The sequence below is a fragment of the Colius striatus genome, chromosome 2, assembly GCF_028858725.1.
Source record: "Colius striatus isolate bColStr4 chromosome 2, bColStr4.1.hap1, whole genome shotgun sequence".
NCBI lineage: Eukaryota > Metazoa > Chordata > Aves > Coliiformes > Coliidae > Colius > Colius striatus.
Genome location: NC_084760.1, coordinates 48,027,382 through 48,046,008, shown reverse-complemented (window position 1 = coordinate 48,046,008; position 18,627 = coordinate 48,027,382). Strand labels below are relative to the sequence as shown.

Genomic DNA, 18,627 nt, shown 5'->3' with positions numbered 1-18,627 from the left:
GGGGCCGCAGCGTGTCCAGAGCCGGGCAGCGGAGCTGGGGAAGGGGCTGGAGCACAAGTGTGCTGGGGAGGGGCTGAGGGCCCTGGGGGTGCTCAGCCTGGAGAAGAGGAGCCTGAGGGGAGACAAGCACTCTGCAACCTCCAGACAGGAGAACTGTTCCCCTCAGAAGGGAGTCTTCTATGATGATAACCCATCTCTTTTTTTCTTCTTTGTAGAAAATGTTTTGATGCTGGGTGCTGGCTAAAATATCTATACACTTGGCAGCTGTCAGGCATATAAAGAGAAACTGTCAGCACATCCCCCTCAGTTTCATAGTTTCCAGGCTAAACAACCCAGGCTAATTTAGGCTTTCCCATAAGCTGCTTTGCTCAAACCTCCCTCTTAAGGACTCTCAGGTGAGCTTCTCCCTCCTTGAAGCCCACGCCCCTGGCTGGACACCAAGCCCCAAGGAAGATACCATCAGTTCCAGACAGATTAGGCATCTGAGTCAGATCAGGCTTCCTGCACGCTATGTGCCTCTTGACACAGGTGCACAACACTTCCTTTTGCCTGGCAGCTACAGATTGGGGTTCGAATGGGGATGCAGAGTTTGCCCAGTGCTCCTCATTCTTTTTCTCATTGAGCTGAGCTTTTCTGCCCCAGGTTCAGTGCTTTGTATATTTCTCCATTCATCTGCATTCTCACTTGTACAATGAGCAACAACAAACTTCTTCCCCAGGGCCTTAATAGAAGCTGATTTTAGTTCCCAATGAAAGAATCTCAGGAACCTCCATCATTTGTGTGCTCTACAACCATGAAAATAATGGATATTTTTGCTATCAACATACCTGTCAGATCCATTTTTAGCTTTACTAGGCTCTTGGCTTAGATGCCTTCATGTTTCTTCATGGCTTCATTGTTTCTTACAACAGAAACTAGGAAGCACCAAAAGAAATAACTGAACCCTCACAACATACCTTGGACATTATCATCTAGTGAAGAGAAGGCAAGACAACAGGCAATGCAGAACAGCAGCCACAGCAGCCTTGGTGAGAGCAGACAGTAGGCAGTCATGGAATCAGTCAGGAGATGGGATCCCAGGCTGTAGGGGAAGATCCAGCACTTTCACCCTCCCCAGCCCACATCTAGGCCAGCCTGCAGCTGATTCAAAGACAATGCTCACCTAGGAAAAACCACCCAAGTCACAGCAGCAGCTGCTGGCTATTTCCACAGGTCACATCTGGCCATGGGAGGCTTATTCTGCTACTCTCTAGAGGCAGACAGGAGCAGAACAGGGCCTGCACAGTCCTGTTATGTCAGAGAGAGGACAGGGAGACATTCCTAAATCCAGTGTTTCTTGAGGAAATAGTTGCACAAGTGTGTTGTCCCAGGAAGGGAATCGTCACAGAGGTCCAGGACCCCCAGGTCAGGACCCAGCTATTGCAGATCACGTTGTTAATTACTTTCACAAATCTGTGAGCACACACCTCACGCTAGTTAAAAGATGACTAAAGCTTAGACTGGGGACACAAAATCCATGCTTCCATCTTAGGTTTCATTTAATCAATAACATTTATATGCTACAAAGCATGGGTACTTTCTGCACCAGTGCATCTAAAACCTTCCCAGCTCCCAAGGTCCTCTGACAGGCACAAAAGTAAGTTTCTGATGTGCTGGAAACCCTGGCACACCCTTGTATTCAGTATAGTGAAGAGAAAGATGATAGCAAGGTGACATGGTGAGGGTACAGGAGGCTCCTGTACTAGGGTCAGGGCATTCCCTTGCTACCAGCAGAGAGGCAGTGGAGCAGCCGTGTGGCATGTTGCAGCTGAGCAGCTGATGGGGCAAGCGGCCTGAGGCGAATGCTGGCCCAGCAGGACTCATAATGACTCCTCTGGCAGAGAAGTGATGCAGGCCAGTGCCCTGGGGGCTGTGGCCCTGTCTGCAAAGTTGAGGATGAGATCTCAAGCCTGCTGCTGGATTTCCCTACTGAACTCCAAGTACAGAATCTGTGTTTCTATGAACTCCAAGTACAAGACACTGCAAGGCATATAATACAGTTTAGATGCATTAGTTCCTGATTTGTGATTGCAAATTGAATTCTGCCTGGACAAAACCCCAAATGCTCCAGTGATAATAAAATGTGTGGAGAGTTTGCACTCTTGGTATTTATTATTTATAGGCTGAACCCACGGATACAAATGCTCTCCTCTGCCCCCAAAGCACACGGTGCTTCTCCTCATATGCATTCACAGGGTACTTGCCCAATGCAGCTCACAAGTGGATGATGTGGCCCTAGAGAGATGGTTGCTAAGTTTCCAGGATCACCCTGAGCAGCACAGCATGTCCTTTGCTACGTCCAGGACAACCGATCTGGTGGATGTATGAAGCCTGGGAAAGCCACTCAGCCTAACAGTAGTAGCCAAGGGTGGTCAGGTATAGACTTTCACTGATGACAGCATGATTCTCCCTATGCATGAGCAACAGGGTTGCAGCCTGCAGTGCAGGGAAAGGACACAAATCCCTTGAAAGCGGCTTTTGGGGAGAATGCAAAATGAACTGTCCCGCAGTGCTAATGGATATCTGTTTCTGCTATCAAAGAATAGGATTTCCCACTAATACCTAATGCCTACAGTGCTGAGCTTTCCCAATAACATCTTTCAAAAGCTGCCGTGTCACCTTCACCTGACCACACCTGTAGAGGCTAATGTTGGGCAAGACAGGGAGCAAATGAATAACTACTGCAGCTGTGCAATCTGCAGTACTGAAGGGATCCAAACCACACAACTGATAAGCAACTGGACAATCTGTCAGTGTTCAAGCCTGTGCTCTGAAGGCCAAGAGACACACTGCTCATGTGTAGCAACAACACATTGAGAATTGTCCAGTAAGAGCACTCAAACATACCTATAGCAACAAGCAAAGTCATGGTGCTGTTCACAACTAGAGCTGAAGAAACAGCTTAGTATATAGGTAAAAGAACTAATCTGCTAAAATGCAAACAAAACAAACTAAAGCAGTCAAATAGCAATAGAAAAAAACACGGTAAGAAGTCAAGCCGATGATACAGCGTACGGCAGGAAGGGCCTGCTCAGGTTCCTTAGGCTGAAGCTGCAGCATGTTTGACACTGGTACACACATTCGTGCCTGCTGCTCACTGGGCTGTCTGAGCCGCAGAACCTGTGCAACAGAGCAGTCAGTGACAGCCTTAAACCTTGACTGGTGATAAAGACAGGCTGTGGAGCAGGCAATATTAACAGTAGCCATCAGGTAAGCAGACAGCTCTGCAAAAACCAAGTGCGGATGAGGCCACAACTACAGTGACCGAGTGCAAACAGGTCTTTCAGAGAAGAAATAGCTAGAAATCTGTTCCACTGAAACCTCTTACAGTGACATTCCTGCAGTTGCCATCTCTGCTCTTGACTTTCCTTGAAGTTCCCTCCCCACCATGCAGACAGAGGGAGAAGCAGCCTTCCAGCAGGACTGTGCTAAGAAAGCAAGATCAGACTTACTTTCATCCTACCTACTCATGGTTGCAGCAACAATGAAGCTCAGCATGGGAAGGAGGTAATCTCCTGATCCACCAAGAGCACCTGAAAAGTAACACTGACCAGCCTAGACAGGGCCAAAAGACTGCCTGGCTTACCATTCAGCTGCAATGCTATCCTAGATTCTGTCACACTTCAGTTTCCACTTGGCTGGAACTTGTCCCTGGGACATTAACACCGCAGATTACACCCTTTCCATGGCAACAACACTACCCTGGTCTTCCACAGCTCTCCCCAAAGCACAGACCAATTCTGCTGCAAGTAGGAAAGACCTCGTGAAGTGACCAGTAAAGAATTTTGGGGGCCCTAGTTCATTGAACCATGTGTATATGTACCCACGCATGCACGTGTGCTTCAGCGTAACTTTGCTGCAGGCTGAACACATGGAGGGCTCAGTCCTACTGCCATTTAGCTCCAGCTCTGCTACTCAGCCAGGATAGCACAGGCTACAGCAAAGGACAGCAAGGAACGAGAAGCCTCAGGTCTGCCCAAGTCTGCTCAAAGTCACAGCCACCTTTGCATGCCCTTAGAATCAAGTGAGCTCATAGACTCCCAGTTGGCTTGACTCCTTCCAGTCTCCCTCGTCCACAGAATGCAGTAGCTTACTGCCTGTGAGGCAATAGAGGATGATTTGGATTAATTTCCTTATTTGTCTGCCACTTCAGTAGCCCAGTGCTGCCTCTCCTGGGGATGGGACACAACCCATGCCTGGGCCTTCTGGTGCCAAAAGGCAGGAATATCTCCACCTGGAGCTCTCTTCCATGTATGCATAGAAGCTGTGTGCTCCGTGTAGCTCTCTTCCCTGCCTGTAGGCACAAGGCCTGGGAAGCAGGCAGAGCTCTGCTGGGGCTAGCTCTTGACAAAGGCCCAGACAAGCCCATGGAGTGGCCATAGTCAGGGTAATTTTGCAAGGATAAACTCATTAACTGACAGCAACACACAAGTGACGACCATCAGAGCTGCTCTGAAAGGATTGGGCTGGTGGGTAACCGTTCTGCATCCACAGCTCTGTAGGTCAAGGCTTTGGCGGCCATCACCAATACCTGTGCCAAAGGGCTCAATGTTGTGGAGTCTGCATCAGCGGGCAGTGAAACCCTAGAAGGATGGGACAGGCTTCTCCCACATGCTTTCCCTTTCGCAGCACAGCCCAGAGATGCACAAGAAGCCTTTGCAGGACAGGAGAGCAACTGAAGGCTCTCTCAGTCACAGCTGTGTGCAGCAGCATGGGCAGGGGATGCACAGCTGCCCAGCACGCTCTCATGTGTCCTGCTTCAGGCACAGCAAGGGGACAGCCAGTGCTGGCCCAGCCTGAGCCCTGCCTGGTACAGAAGCCCCCCATGGTCCTGGACACTGACACCATCCTTTTGCAAAGTGGCTGGCCACACTGCAGGGCATTGCAGCAGGACAGAGTACTGCCAGCCCCTGCAAGGCACTGAGAAAGTACTGTGCCACCATGGGACATGCGGCCTCAGTGCAAACCCACGAGGCAGGAGCCACTGGCCTGTGAAACAATGTGCAGCTGGATGGGCTGTGCCACAGTGGGACAGGGCGAGCAGGAGGGTCACTGGTGAGAAGTGAGGGAAGACTCTGGGATGCACTGTGGGAAGATGGTGATTACAGGAGTGGTGGGGGATGAGAGCATGTCAGGAGACACTGGTGGTTACTGGGGATAGAGTAGGTAGGGGAGCACTGGTGGTTATGGGGGGCAGAGCATGCAGGTGGTTATGGGGCGTAAAACATACAGGGGGAGCACGAAGGGGGACAGACCACTAAGGGGGACAGAGCACACAAGGACACCGGTGGTTATGGGGGACAGAGCATGCGGGGGGTACACACTGGTGGTTACCTGGGTGCAGCACAGGGAGCAGCACGGGGAGGAGGGTCGGGAGGCGGTACCCGCCGGTTTGGGGTGCGGGTCGCGGGCTCGGTGGTGGGAGGCGGCGCCGGAGCCGCTGCGGTGCCGCGCGGGGGGCGGCGTGGGGCGGAGCGGGCCGGGGGAGGTCCAGGCGGCCGTTCCGCCCCCCCGCGCTGCGGCCGGGGCTCGGCCCCGCTCCGTCCCGCGGCGCAGGGAGCCGGGCCGGTGCCAGGGCTGCCGCCCGGGCCGGGGCTGCAGTCCGGCCCGCCGCCATGGGCCGCTTCTCCGCCTTCCTCAACCCGGTTCTGGTGCTCTTCAGCTGCGACCTCTGCCTCGTGCGAGCCAGTAAGTGCGGCCGGGTCGCCGCGACGGGACGGCACGGCACGGCACGGCACGGCACGGGACGGGATGGACAGGATGGGATGGGATGGATAGGACGGGATGGGATGGGACGGGACGGGACGGGGGCCGCGCGTCATCCCGCTCCCGGGGCCCGACTTGCCTCCTGCGGGGACACGGGGCTGGTGCTTCGCGGGCGAGGGACCGACCGGGGGCCATCCGTGGCGGTCCACCGGGCCCCAGCAAGCGTCGCCGGGCGCCTGCCGCTGCAGGGGTGTGGGGTCTCTCGGCGGAGCCGCCTGCCTCCGTGACCCCGCGGCGCCTGGCCCTGCCGGCTCCGGCCCCCGGGCAGCCCCCGGGCGCACTGTGGTCTCTGAGGCAGCCGCGCTTCGGCCGTGCCGCATCCCCTCCCCGCCGGCTGCGCCGCGATCGGGGCCCTGCAGCCGCCGTGGAGGGCGCCGGGCTCCCGAATCGGCGCCTGCAGCTTCGGCTCCAGAAGCCTCTCGCTTCTCGGCGAGGCGGTGGGGAAGCTCCTTGTACCCCCGCCGGCGACAGCCTCCCCGGTTCACATCCCGGCCCCTCACCAGTAAGCAAAGGGTCCTGAGACGGTGAATGACCCAGGGCTGAGACGGTCCGGCCCTTTAGGTTGAGCTGTGAGCTGGTCCCTGGCTGACAGGTTCCTTCCCGTCTTCTTGCCTTGCTGTCTCTGAGCTGGTGTTTGCTAAGACGCCTGGGTCTGTCTGCACCCGGGGTACCTCTTTGCTTTCTTCCCTTGACTCGTCTGAATGATCCTGTGACAGCCGCAGCCTTCTGCTGTCTGCTTTCCTCATGTCAGGTTACAGATGTATTGAACTGAACTGCGAATATCAGGCCTATTCTGATCTGTTCTGCCATGTTTTCAGTCTCCTTGCCAAATATGCACTCCAGGGCCTGACAGATTCGGGAGGAAATGCAGTCAGGATTGTTAAAAAGGGGCCACTTATTTTTAGATGTGCAGTGTGATGCTCACCTCCCTACTGCAGGGATAAGTTGGGCAAACATCCGGGTGCCCTTGAGCAGCAGTCCCAAGGGCACAGGATGAGGGGCAGGTAGAGTCCCGTCACGGAGTCATAGCAAGGTTATGGAGGGTGCCAGTGGGGCTGTGCTCCATCCCTATGCAGCACCACGTCTGCCACCATCACTCTTGAGAGTCATCTATCTGGCCCCTTCTCTAACCCACAACGCCAGGCTGTGTGGCAGCTCCAGTCCAGCACTCAGCTGCCCACAGGTCTCCGTCCCAGCTGCCCAGCTTGGGGCTGCAGTGCTGCAGGCTCCGGCACACGGGACCAGCTCTGCCCACCTCATCAGCAGGCCTGAGAGGAACGCACTGCTGCACTCACAGGCTGAAGGCTGTGCCAGGCCTTAAGTAAGTGATTGCTCTTTCTGTGGTGGTGCCCATTTTCTTACGGCTTTAATCAAAAGTGAAGCTGAGTAACTTATGCAGAATCATTAGCGCTTAATGCATTGGGATTAATGCATTTCTGGGAGAGCACAGCAGGGTGTTGGAGCGTTTTGGTTTTACAGGAATGTTTTTAATAGCTTCAGAGAGTATATTTTTTGGAGTCCTTGCACTCACAGATTTTTATGGCAACAGCGCTGGCATGAAACTGCTCTGACCTCATCTTCAGAACAGGCAGGAGAATGTTAGGCTTAATGTGCGGATCATACGCAAAGCTTTCTATGGTGCAAGCTGTCCTTTAGAGATCTTGTCATAATGGCTTTCAGTGAGGTTTCATCTTCCATATCTTTGGGATTAAATCATTGCCCCGTGTTTCTAGGGAGGACTTCCTCTAGTTTTGACTTCTGAAACTTCTTGTCCTGTCTCTTCCTGCTAGGTGTGCAAATCCCACGTGCTCAGAAATGTCTTTTCTGCCGTTTGCTGAACTGCAAATTGAGCAAGGGACACTTATTTTTACAGCAAAGAGCTGCAGCCTGAACACCTTCATGTCTTGCTGTCACACAGGTTCAAGTCTGCTTGCCTGGAGCTTACACAGGTTGTGTTTACGAGGCATGAGGGCTGAAGCACCAACTGGCCATGAGCACTGACGCTCCACTGTGCCCTCATGTCCTCTCGCTCTCCCCTCTCTCCATTTGAGACATTTGGGGATTGGCTCTGGGTGTCATAGTAGATCATAGTCTTTGCAGTTTGATACCAGGGTGGTATTCCCCCTGGAATGCCCTTCTGCTGCCAGTGATTGAAGGTCCCTACACAGAGCCTGTGCAAGCTCTGGCTGAGTACATTTCAAACAATACCATCAGCCCTGTGTTGGACCTAGCAGCATGGCTTGTGGATCAGTGCACAGTGCAGTGGATCAGCCTTTGTTCTCAAATCACAGAGTGACTCAGCCCCAGGGCCACGTCTCAGCATCCCCAGTCTGAAAACCTTGGCTAGGTCAGGCTGGGCTCTGCAGTAGTCTTGTGCAGAGCAAGGAGCCATGCCCATCCACAGACCTTTGTGTCACAGGGATCTCACACCCTGCCTTTGATTTCCTCACACACACTTAAAGATTGGGAAGTCCAACTGCCCTTTTGGGTATATTCAGAGCTCTTCACATTCTGTTATATGTAAAAAGCTACCTGTAGACATATCCCGTGAAGCACCAGTTCCTGTTCACGTCCTGAGGCCAACTGGCACATCCATAGCACTAAGCTCACAAGTTCCAAAGAGAGGAGCACATCAGTGCTACCTACTAGGAATGGTTTGTGGTTTGTGCTAACTCCCAAGCTATGCCCAAGAGTGATTTGGGCACATACTGGCTGGTTCAAACCAAAGCAGTTCCTGGGACCCCAGTTTCTACCACTGGATTCCTGGGATGTTCCTGATCTCAGTACATTTGCTAACATAACGGTATCCTTAGACAGCTGTTCTTCTGACACCCTGAAGACTGGCAGAAACATTGCAGCCGCCCCCTGACACACACACTGTGCAGTACTTCTGACTGGGACAATAGAAGGGAGTGGTGGTTTGCCAGCTGAAAGGGTGCTGTCTACAGCTCAGCTGTTAATTGTGCAGCAAACTTGCATGTTGATTGTGGCTGGAGCAGAAAACCAGACCATACTTGTGGGGAGCTCAGCTCTGGTGTGTAGAGAATGCCCAGGTCAGCGTCGAAGTCTGGGAGCTGCAATGTTGTTCACCCCATTTTGCTGTTGGCTTGTGGGAGACCAGGTTGTGCAGATAAGGACATGCTTCAGAAACTCCCTCTCACAGGTTAGAGTGATGAACCAGATTCCCACTGGCAAAACTCATGTTTGAGTGCATCTTTGAATACTTTCCAGTTTTCCAGCCTCTTGTTCTGAAAGTGAAGGCGTAGCATCCTGTAATGTCCTTGTTCCTCTTGTCCAGTGACTCCATCTCAGAATGACAGAATCACATAGAATCACAGAGTGACAGAATGGTAGGGGTTGGAGAGGTCCTCTAAAGATCATCTAGTCCAACTGCCTTCCTCAGGTCACTCAGGAGTGCGTCCAGGTGAGTTTGAAAACCTCTTGAGAAGGAGACTCCACACCCTCCCTGGGTAGCCTGGGCCAGGACTCCCTCACCCTCACAGTAAGGAAATTTTTCCTTGAGTGGAACTTTTTGTGTTACAGCTTTTGTCCATTACCCCTTGTCCTATCACTGGACACTACAGAAAAAAGTGTTGCCTCATCCCCTTAACATGCACCTTTCAAATACTTGTATTAATGAGGCTCCTCCCTCAGCCTTGCCTTCTCCAGGCTGAACAGCCCCAGGTCCCGCAGCCTTTCCTCCTCACAGAGATGTTCCAGTGCCCTCAGCACCTTGGTAGCCCTGCATTGGCCTCTCTGCAGCAGTTCCCTGTCTCTCTTGAGCTGAGAAGCCCAGAACTGGACACAGGACTCCAGATGAGGCCTCACCAGGGCAGAGGAGAGGGGGAAAAGAACCTCCCTCCACCTGCTGCCCACTCTTCTTCATGCTCCCCGGGATGCCACTGGCCTTCTTGCCCACGAGGGCACATTGCTGCTCATGTTTATTTGCTGCCCACCAGCACTCCCAGGTCTCTCTCTGCAGAGCTGCTCTCCAGCAGGTCACCTCCAGCCTGTCCTGGTGCAGGGGTTGTTCCTCCACAGGAGCAGGACTCAAGAGGTTCTCTACCTACCTCCTGGTGATGTGAGAGGCTTCTGCTGGGGACGTGCTCATCACCCGTATCTCTCTGAGAATGTGTTTTCTGGGCTCTGCAAGTGACTCTTCTATCTGTCTTAATTGCTCATGGCGACTACAAACCTGCATTTCTCAGGAACTGCAGCCTTTTCCTGGTTTGCCCTGGGGCTGGGTATGTTCAAATGCGAATGAGTGCATTTAAGCAGAAGTTACCTTTCCTTGTCACTCTGACTGTGGTTGGTGGTGGCCTTAGGGTTGTCTTTTTTCTTTTCTCAGGTGCCCTCTGAGGCTCTTTCTATATAAATCACAGCACTGAACTTGGTGCTACACAAGCAGCTTGTAGGACACTGTCTTGTTTACAGGGAGAGAGGACACACAAACGGCAGCCTCAGTATCTTCATACATTCCCGTGTCTAATTTCCAGACAAGATCTGGCTTTGTGTGCAGGTCCATGTACCCGTGTAGAATCCTGACACACACGTTGTGTTGTGAAATCTCAAAATGGTGATAGTGCAAGCCCATGAGTCAATCAGGACAGCTTCCTGAAGGATAGCAACAGCTGAGTGTTGCTGCCAGCATTGCGTCCGATGGCATCGCACTGCTGGGAAAGTCTTCTCTGCCTTCTGCATTGGGTTTTCCTCCCCACTCTAAAGCAGGGAGTAATGCCAGGCAGATGAGATGGCCAGATTGAGTTGCATAGTGTGTTTATTCCAAGCTGCCCCATTTTTCTGTCACAGTTGATATATAAATACTGTCTCTGGGCTGCTTCCTACGCAGTTCTGGGTGGTGTGCCAGGCATTCATGATGTGCACATCCACGGGGCAGCCCCAGAGCTTAGAGGAGCCTGATTTTACCATCACAGTCTTCATTGAAGAATTGCATGAATGTAGGATTTTTTGAGGCTTTCCAGACCCTAGAGAAACATGAGTCCTCCCTGCTAAGAATCTACTCTGTGCCCAAGCTGAGCAGGAACATATCATGCCTGGCAGCCCTGCTTCTGCTAGCGCTGGAGCTGAATGAAGTAAACTTTCCAACAGATGAACGTCTGAGCTGCAGTGAAAGCGCCTCAGATCTGCAAGTAGCTGCCCTTGTGAAGACTTGATGTGAATGTCACTCTTCTCTCTGATTGGAGGGTCTCTGCAGTGCTCTGAGATGGGCTGCAGGGACTCTTCATGTGATTTTGAGCTGCAGGGATTGGTTAAATGGCCAGGATAGTCTCTTAAACTCTCAATTCTTTTTTTGCTCAGGACAGCCCTTCATGCATTTCCCATTTTGATGTCTGCAAGGTGGAAGGAGCCTACTGGGGGCCCTTTGTGTCTTTAGCTGAGTCTGGCAGCCTGGACATGTAGTCAGCATTGCTAATCCTTCTTACATGTAACTTGCTGTGAGCAATGGGCTGTGTCTGCCACTGCAAGCAAAGTCCTTTAGAAAAGAGCCAGTCAGGTGCCTTGCAAGCTTGTCCTCCTCCTCCGCTGTAGGACACTGCAGAGGGTGAGGTGTGCAGTGAGCACGTTTCTCACCAACAGATGGGCTGGGAGGAGTCCTGGATGGTGTATGAAGACTGCCAAAGCCCGTGGGTGCCACAGAGGGGTAGCTGCACAGCCAAGGAGCAGCTCTGTATCCACAGACCTCTTCCTCACAATGGGAAGCCTCCCACCAGCCCAGGAAGCACCAGGTCATGCATGTGTTGCTGTTGGCAGGTGCTCAGCCATGGGCACCTGCTGTGCCACTCCTCTCTGGGGATAGACTCACTGGAGAAGCTGCTCCCCATAGCCCTGGCCCCTGTGCTGCCATGGACAGATGTTGGAGGCCCTCATGGTGGTGTGCAGGGCAGAGTGCCTGTTCTGAGACCTCTTCTTTTGCCTCTTTTCCTGTGCCTTGCCTTGGTCGATCACTGGCTCATCCAGACAGGCCACCGTCCCCTGTCAACGTGACCGTGACACAGCTGAAGGCAAACTCCGCCACAGTCTCCTGGGACGTCCCAGAAGGAGACGTGGTCATCGGCTATGCCATCTTACAGCAGGTATCCAGGCTCTGTCTCTGTGGGGCTGGGGAACCCTCTCACTGATCACCCGCATGCTCCTGTGTCAGCCCTGTAGCTGCAGTTTGGAGTTCCTCTGGTGCCTGCCTGAGGACACCTCTGCTATCGAGCAGCCCTTGCCAGGGCGCCGTGTTTGAGCCATCCGTCCTCATGGGAGGCAGCAGGCCATGGGGCTGCACTGAGGATAGCTGTCCCTCCAATGCCTTCCCTGTGATTTCTCTAGATAAGGATGGCGCTTCAGCCATGACGTAGCCCTTCCTCGCTTGCCTTGCTCTGCCTCTGCAGCCCCAGATGATGGTGGCTTCTCCAGAGAGGCACCTGGCTCTCAGGCCGCACAGGGATGCTGCATAGCAAAGCGTTGGCCAGCCTGGCCCACCCCAGGGGTGGATGACTGCCCGGGAAGGGAGGAGTAAGGGCAGCGTGCCCAGCGCAGCCCTGCAGACAGGGGCCCGTGCCCGGTGCAGCCGGGAGGAGCCTCCCGGGGATGACAGCCCTTCTCTCCGGCAGCGGCAGGATGGGCAGATGCAGCGCTTCATCCGGGAGGTGAACACCACCAACCGGGCCTGCGTGCTGTGGGACTTGGCGGAGGACGCGGACTACGTCATCCAGGTGCAGAGCATCGGCCTCTACGGAGAGAGCCAGGCCAGCAAGCGCGTGCACTTCCGGACGCTGAAGGAGACCGACCGCCTCCCCTCCAACAGCTCCAACCAAGGTGAGGCAGCTCCTCCAGCGTGCTCCTGCAGCTCCCCGCAGATCACGGGCCCAGCTCCGGGAGCTGGTGAGGAAGGTGCTGCCCTGAGCAGCTGGTTGCATGGGACACACCGGGTCACTGGGGGCTGCAGTGCTGTACAGGCTGCTGTTGTGTCTGCTACGGCCCCACGCCCTGGTTTATAGCCCTCCTATCTCAGGTCTTGGCACCCCCTTCAGCTAAGCAGGCTGTGGCTAGGATGAATGCTGTGGCCCACTCAGCTGCTGCCCATAGGAAGCAAATACTGAACAGCTTCGCAGATCTCCCAGCCTGTAAGCTACCAAAGGACAAATGGTGGAGCACCACAGTCTCCCTTCCTACTTGTATCGACATTGTGCCTTCTTGCCTTGGAGTTGCCTACATGAGAGACAATCCAAGAATCCAAGGATGTCCACTGGGCATGGAAGTCTGTCTCCAGCACTAGCCATAAGAGGGAGACTTGAGGAGAGTATAATAGGGCAAACAGATGGGTTACTTTCCTCACAAATTAGGGCCTTCTGAGCCTGACATAGTCCCTAGGGCAATGGTTACTGCCTCAGTGATTACTTCCATTCCTAGTTGAAGCCAAACAAGCTGTTAAACCATCCTTGGTACCAAAGGCAGTCAGAGATTCTGTCTGACACAGGAAAGATGTGGGCTGCATGTCCTCATCCCTTACTCGTCCTTGGTTGGGGGAGGTGGGCCTCACTCTTCTGGAGCATCTTCTCAGGTCCTTGAGTGTTGCTGGTCCTGAAGTAGGTTCTGGTGGGAGGATATCTGCTGCCAACCCTGCCTGGCTTCTCCTCTCTGCAGGTGACATCACCATGGAAGGGCTGGACAAAGACAGGCAGCTGCAGACAGGAGAGATTATCATCATCGTGGCTGTGCTGCTGATGTGGGCAGGTGAGTGCCACAAGCCGTGTTCTGCTAGGCTGGGGCAGAGATGCAATCCAGGGTGCATATTGGTGTGGGTCTGGCATCCTTTCCCATATGTCCATTGAGTGTCTGTAGGAGTTCAAGCCAGTGGGATGAAAAGAGCAACCACAGCCACTGCTGAGCAGTGGTAGCCAGAAGCAGGTGGGCTGGCTGGCCTGACTGCTGTGCTAGAAGAGCAGGAGGCAATCTGGGACCCAAGCGAAACAGAATTACAGGTTGGGACCATCCCAGTTGACACTGTCATGTGACTTGGGCCTTAACTGTCTTGTCTGACATCTGATTACGTTGCTGCACTGGCTAGTAGTAGCTGTGCCTTAATCTGCTATAACTGTCAGACGGGTGATTTGCTCTTATGCAGTGCGTGATTAAAGCCAGTGTGCTGGCAAACAGGAGGTTGCCCCAGGGAGCAAGGAGGCCGACAACATAAGTCAGCTCCTGACTAATCATGTACAGCTGCTGTGAATGGGAAGTTATCTGTCCCCTACTCCCTTCCCAGTACATGTCGATTTTCTAGTAGCATCTTGCAAGAATCTCTCCTTGTCCTGGCCTTGAACACTTTTATAGTGCCCTGGAAGAAAACACAAGGTGTGTACTGCTGGTTACACCTCATGCAGGCTGGTGTGCCAGAGTGCCAGCAGGGAGAAACAGGTTCCAGTCTGCAGGTGGCTGTGATAACACACTGGGATTTTAATGGATCCATTTGAATGGATCTAATGGTTACTGCCCAGAGCATTGCTCCAGGATCCCATGTCCAGGGGTGATACATGTTGCTGTGTGAGATGGGTGCTGTAAAACCAAGACAGAGTGACTGACCCCACAGTCAGTTTGCAGGACAGAGCGAAACCGAGGGATGGCTTTTGCAAGGGCTGCAAGCACTGGACCAATAACTTAATGCCTTGCTGGAGGCACTCAGAAACTCACTCAGCTGCTAAATGACCTCAAGGGCTGTTCCCCTCTGAGTGCCTCAGCATCACCTTTGGCCTCAGAGCCCTGAGCTCCGTGCACTGAGCACTTCACGTGGGCCCTGATGGCTTTAGACACATCCAAGCCTCGTCTGCTCAAGGACACTAGCCTGGCCACACATGTAGAGGTGCCTGGGGTGGAGGGTGTGGGTGACCTGCACCTTTGGGTGCTCTGGGCCTGACTGCCCTCCAGCTGGGATGCAGTGGGGAGAGTAGGCAGACAGCAAGAGGGAGCCCTTCATCCCCTGTCTTTCCACAGCGGTGATTGCCCTCTTCTGCAGACAGTATGACATCATCAAGGACAACGACTCCAACAACAACAAGGAAAAGACCAAGCCGTCCTCGGAGCACAGCACGCCAGAGCGCCCGAGCGGGGGGCTGCTGCGGAGCAAGGTGAGCGGGGAGGGCTGGCAGGAGGCCTGGCAGGCGACAACTGCCGGGGCTTGCTGCCTGCACAAGCTCTGGCTGTCTCCAGAAACAGAAATGCCTCAGCTCATGCTCTCACCCTAAAAACTGGGGACTTTTAGGGTGCAGTGAGCCCTGGTCTCTGTGGGGCAGTGTATGTGCCCCATGGGTGATTGTAAGAGAAACACTGGAAACACACAGTGTGATGTATGAGCTGGGATGGCTCCCACATTGCAGCATGGTGCGTGGCCCCTCACTGCAACAGTGCCTTCACTATGCACCTCTGAGGCTGCATGTCTCCTGCTTCCCACAGATGGGTCTAGGGAGGCAGACAGGCTGGGCGGCTGTTCTTTGCACTGCTCACTTTCTTCCTTTGATAGGGCCTGCTCCAGGCGAGTTCACACGAGTTCTTTAGGGGAAGGACTCCAGAGCCCCTTCCTCACCCTAATGGAGGGGAGGGAGTGGTGCTTTCATCTGGCTGTGCCCTCAGCACCTGACACCTCCTGCTGTTAACTTGAGAAAGACAGTGATTTGTAACCCTGATGCACAGGCTCCTTATGGGACTTTGTGTCTCCTCTGCCTTCTGTATCGATGGTCTAACTCTACTCACTGTGTTACCCAACTGCCCCTCTGCTTCCAGTGGATGTCAAGATAAGAAACTTCTTGTTTGGACTTCAAGGCCCCAGTTCTCCTCCTCCAGATTTTCCACCTTCCTCATTACTCCTTGCTAAAAAGATTCCTCCTCTTGGATCCCTGCTCCAAACTGCCCTTGCTCATAAGGCGCTGCAAAGACAGGTGCAAGGGCCTGTTCCTACTGCCTGCGAAGCTCACCCGTGCAGGGCTGATGCACCTCAGTTTGTCATTTTGTATTCCCCATACTCTTGGCTGTCCTGACTGCTGTGCTAGAAGAGCAGGAGGCAATCTGGGAATCTGGCAATTACAGGCTGGGAGCATCCCAACTTGGCCTTAGCCCAAGTTTATTCTTGCAGTCCTTAATTAAAAGCTGGGAACTAGGTATGGTAAAGAAAAAAAAAATCACTGCATTCCCCTTCCCTCCTAGATTCAGGGCCAAGCTGCTGTAAAGCAGCTCTTGGTCTGAGCCCTGTTATAAAATGTGATCATGGGGACACTCAACTCCTGTACTCTGTAAGGCACGAGGGCTGAGCTACAGAGCACACATGCTGCAACCAGGACCCCTTCCCAGCATCTTCTGTGAGTTCACATACATGATGTGCTAGTCCATGAACACCCTCCTTTCAGTGTAAAGTGCTTGCTCGTGCTTGTTCTTGAGAAAATCCAGCTTGCCACCTGCAGCTTTTGCTGCCCTTGGCACACACCAGATCTGCCACGAGCACGGCAGTGAGACATGCCTGGCACTTACCAGGCTTCATCCATCCCTCCACATGCTTTGCAGACTCTCTGCCCATGGCAGATGTCTTCCTATCTGCTCACTTCTTCTGCTCTGCCCCTGCACCTGCCTCCTGTCCAAAGACATCAAGGGTAGCATGGCTATCACCAGGCAGAAGTCACCAGACATCCACAGGCCCTGGATGTTGAAGAGTGGGGGGCAGGGGGGACTGGTTCACCTGAGAATATAGCAGTTGGCAGAAAGGCTTCCTGGGGAGGCAAGTGTGTAGTTGAAGGGATTCACTTGGAGAGAGGCACCAGGCAATGCAGCTGAGCTAATTGAACCTTTCAGCCCAGAGCTAATCAAGTGCAAAAGGCCAGGGTGTCAGGGATGGCGCCCTCTGTCTCCTGCGGTCTCTTGCTGAAGCCAGGTCTCTGCTGCAGCTCACCCACACCTCAGGGCAGAGGCTCAGCTCCAGCCAGCAGCTCTATTTCAGAGGAGGTCTGCTGGTCTTGGTGCCTGCTGTGGGAGGACCCTCGAGGACTCTGCCATGGGGTCTGCAGCCCAGGGCCTTAAAGCAGATTTCTCTTTTTTCCTCTCACAGAAGAAGTCTCCCTCGGTCAACATCATCGAGGTTTAAGTGCAGCACCAGCTCTGTGTGTCTGGGGTCCTGGGTGTCCTGCCAGAGCCAAAGCAGGCCTGGGAAGAAGAGGCAGCACCGGGTGCCCAGCCTGGAACTCTGCATGCAAAGATCTGCGTACCAGAACTTACGCTTTCCTGAGGGCCTGGCCCCGAGGGGGATGTGCATGGAGCCGGCTCCAGCCCTGCCCAGCCTGCATGCCCAGCCCTGCCCCCGCCACCGCACAGCACTGGGCCAAGACCTGGGAAGCCCAGAGGAGCAGAGGGGCTACTGTGCTGGCGTGGGAGGAGGCCACAGGCCCGGCTGCAGCTGTGTGGGGCCGGAGCACCTGCCCAGAGGGCAACCTGGAGCAGCCCTTGCGGTCCACAGCTGTGTCTGGGCTGCCTGGGGAGGTGGGAGCTGCTCCCCTTTGGGCTCTGAGCCTGAGGGCAGGGGGCAGTGCAGACAGCTGCCCCAGCACCACCAGGAAGTGGTGGCCAGGACATTGTCGGTGGAGCTGGGCTCAGCAAGCACAGCTGAAGAGGAAGTTCCTGCTGGAGAAGAGGGCTGCCCTGCACCCTGTCATGGCTGTGCAGGGGCTTTATTGCCTCTCTCTGCTGCAGGGGACAAGGACACAGACGGGCACAGGGAGGGAACACTGCAGAGCATGCAGTCAGGGCTGGCATGCTGGCAGCAGCTGTGGAGCTGGTAGTGCCGGAGCACAGCTGCAGCTCTGCCCATTCCATAGTAGGGCTCAATCCTGAGGCGTTCCAGCTGTTTGTGAGGGACCCCTGAGTGCCCTGTGACTTGCCATGTTGGGCTGCCTGGAGGTGAGAGTGTGGTGAGGCCCAGCACAGTCTGTGGGCTCAGCAGAATGTGTGCTGCAGAGCTCAGCACTGCTCTGAGGACAACCCCAACCTCAACAGCATCACATCCTGCTCCTGGCATCTTCTGTCTGGCAGGGGGGTGATCACTGCTGATAGCTCCCCTCGTGGGCCTGGTCCCATCACCTACCCCAGCGTGGCTGATGTGACATAGACATGATGGAAAGGGGCTGGCCTGGAATGCCCAGAGCTGGTGCACCGCTGGCTCACTGTTATATGCCCATTCTTCCTGATCACGTGAAGACAACATGAGCTATCAGCTACCCTGTGGCCAGTGAAGCGGTGATGTCTGAACTGTGCTCCAGAGCTTGCGGGCAGAAATCTCTCCCTCAGCAGCTGCATGGGCCTTTGCTCAAGGCTGAGGCCAGGATGAGGCATGCCCTCTTGCCAGCAGTAGGAACAGGGTGATATGATGAGGCTCTCTGCTGCAGAGATGACAGCTGGTGCCCTGCCTGATGATCTCCATGCTCTGCTCTGCAGCCTGTCACTGAGCTGGGGTGCTGGTCGTGCAGCCCTGGACTCAAGCATCACAGGATCCAGTGTCTTCCAGGAATAAACCTCCTAGTAAAGCACTTTAAGGACACTTCCTTCTAGGTGCTGCTCAGCTCCTGCTGCAGGACAAGGTAGAGAAGGGGCAGGATAAGCCACTCCCAGTGGCAGGGTCATTTGAATAAAAGCATCCTGGCTCAAAGGCAGCATTGTGTCTGCGGAGTTGCGTGTGTACACATGTAGGTGCATCTGGGCATGGCCCATATATGTACCAGCACTTCTTGAACATCTGTGTATGACCCTTGGAAGGAGACCTGTTCTCACGTGCTGTGCAAGAGC

General features: G+C 54.1%; 1 protein-coding gene across 2 annotated transcripts; it reads left to right on the top strand.

Annotated features, from left to right (window-relative positions):
- Positions 1–5,616: 5,616 nt before the first annotated feature.
- Positions 5,617–16,936, top strand: FNDC4 (fibronectin type III domain containing 4). 2 transcript variants are annotated; one of them, XM_061990618.1, is made up of 6 exons: positions 5,617–5,727; positions 11,785–11,900; positions 12,426–12,630; positions 13,459–13,548; positions 14,803–14,936; positions 16,904–16,936. In XM_061990618.1, the coding sequence occupies exons 1-6, from the start codon at positions 5,655–5,657 to the stop codon at positions 16,934–16,936; spliced, it is 651 nt and encodes a 216-aa protein (XP_061846602.1). In that variant the 5' UTR covers positions 5,617–5,654. The 2 variants fall into 2 exon arrangements, with proteins under 2 accessions (XP_061846602.1, XP_061846601.1); XM_061990617.1 differs by having other exon boundaries at positions 16,901–16,936.
- Positions 16,937–18,627: the final 1,691 nt, after the last annotated feature.

What these genes read in the sequence shown, in the direction of transcription:
- FNDC4 (XM_061990617.1), top strand. Translation starts at nt 5,655, where the DNA reads ATGGGCCGCTTCTCCGCCTTCCTCAACCCGGTTCTGGTGCTCTTCAGC. An exon ending in GCTATGCCATCTTACAGCAG is followed by an intron (nt 11,901 to 12,425) that starts GTATCCAGGCTC and finishes TCTCTCCGGCAG; the next exon opens with CGGCAGGATGGGCAGATGCA. An exon ending in CTCCAACAGCTCCAACCAAG is followed by an intron (nt 12,631 to 13,458) that starts GTGAGGCAGCTC and finishes TCCTCTCTGCAG; the next exon opens with GTGACATCACCATGGAAGGG.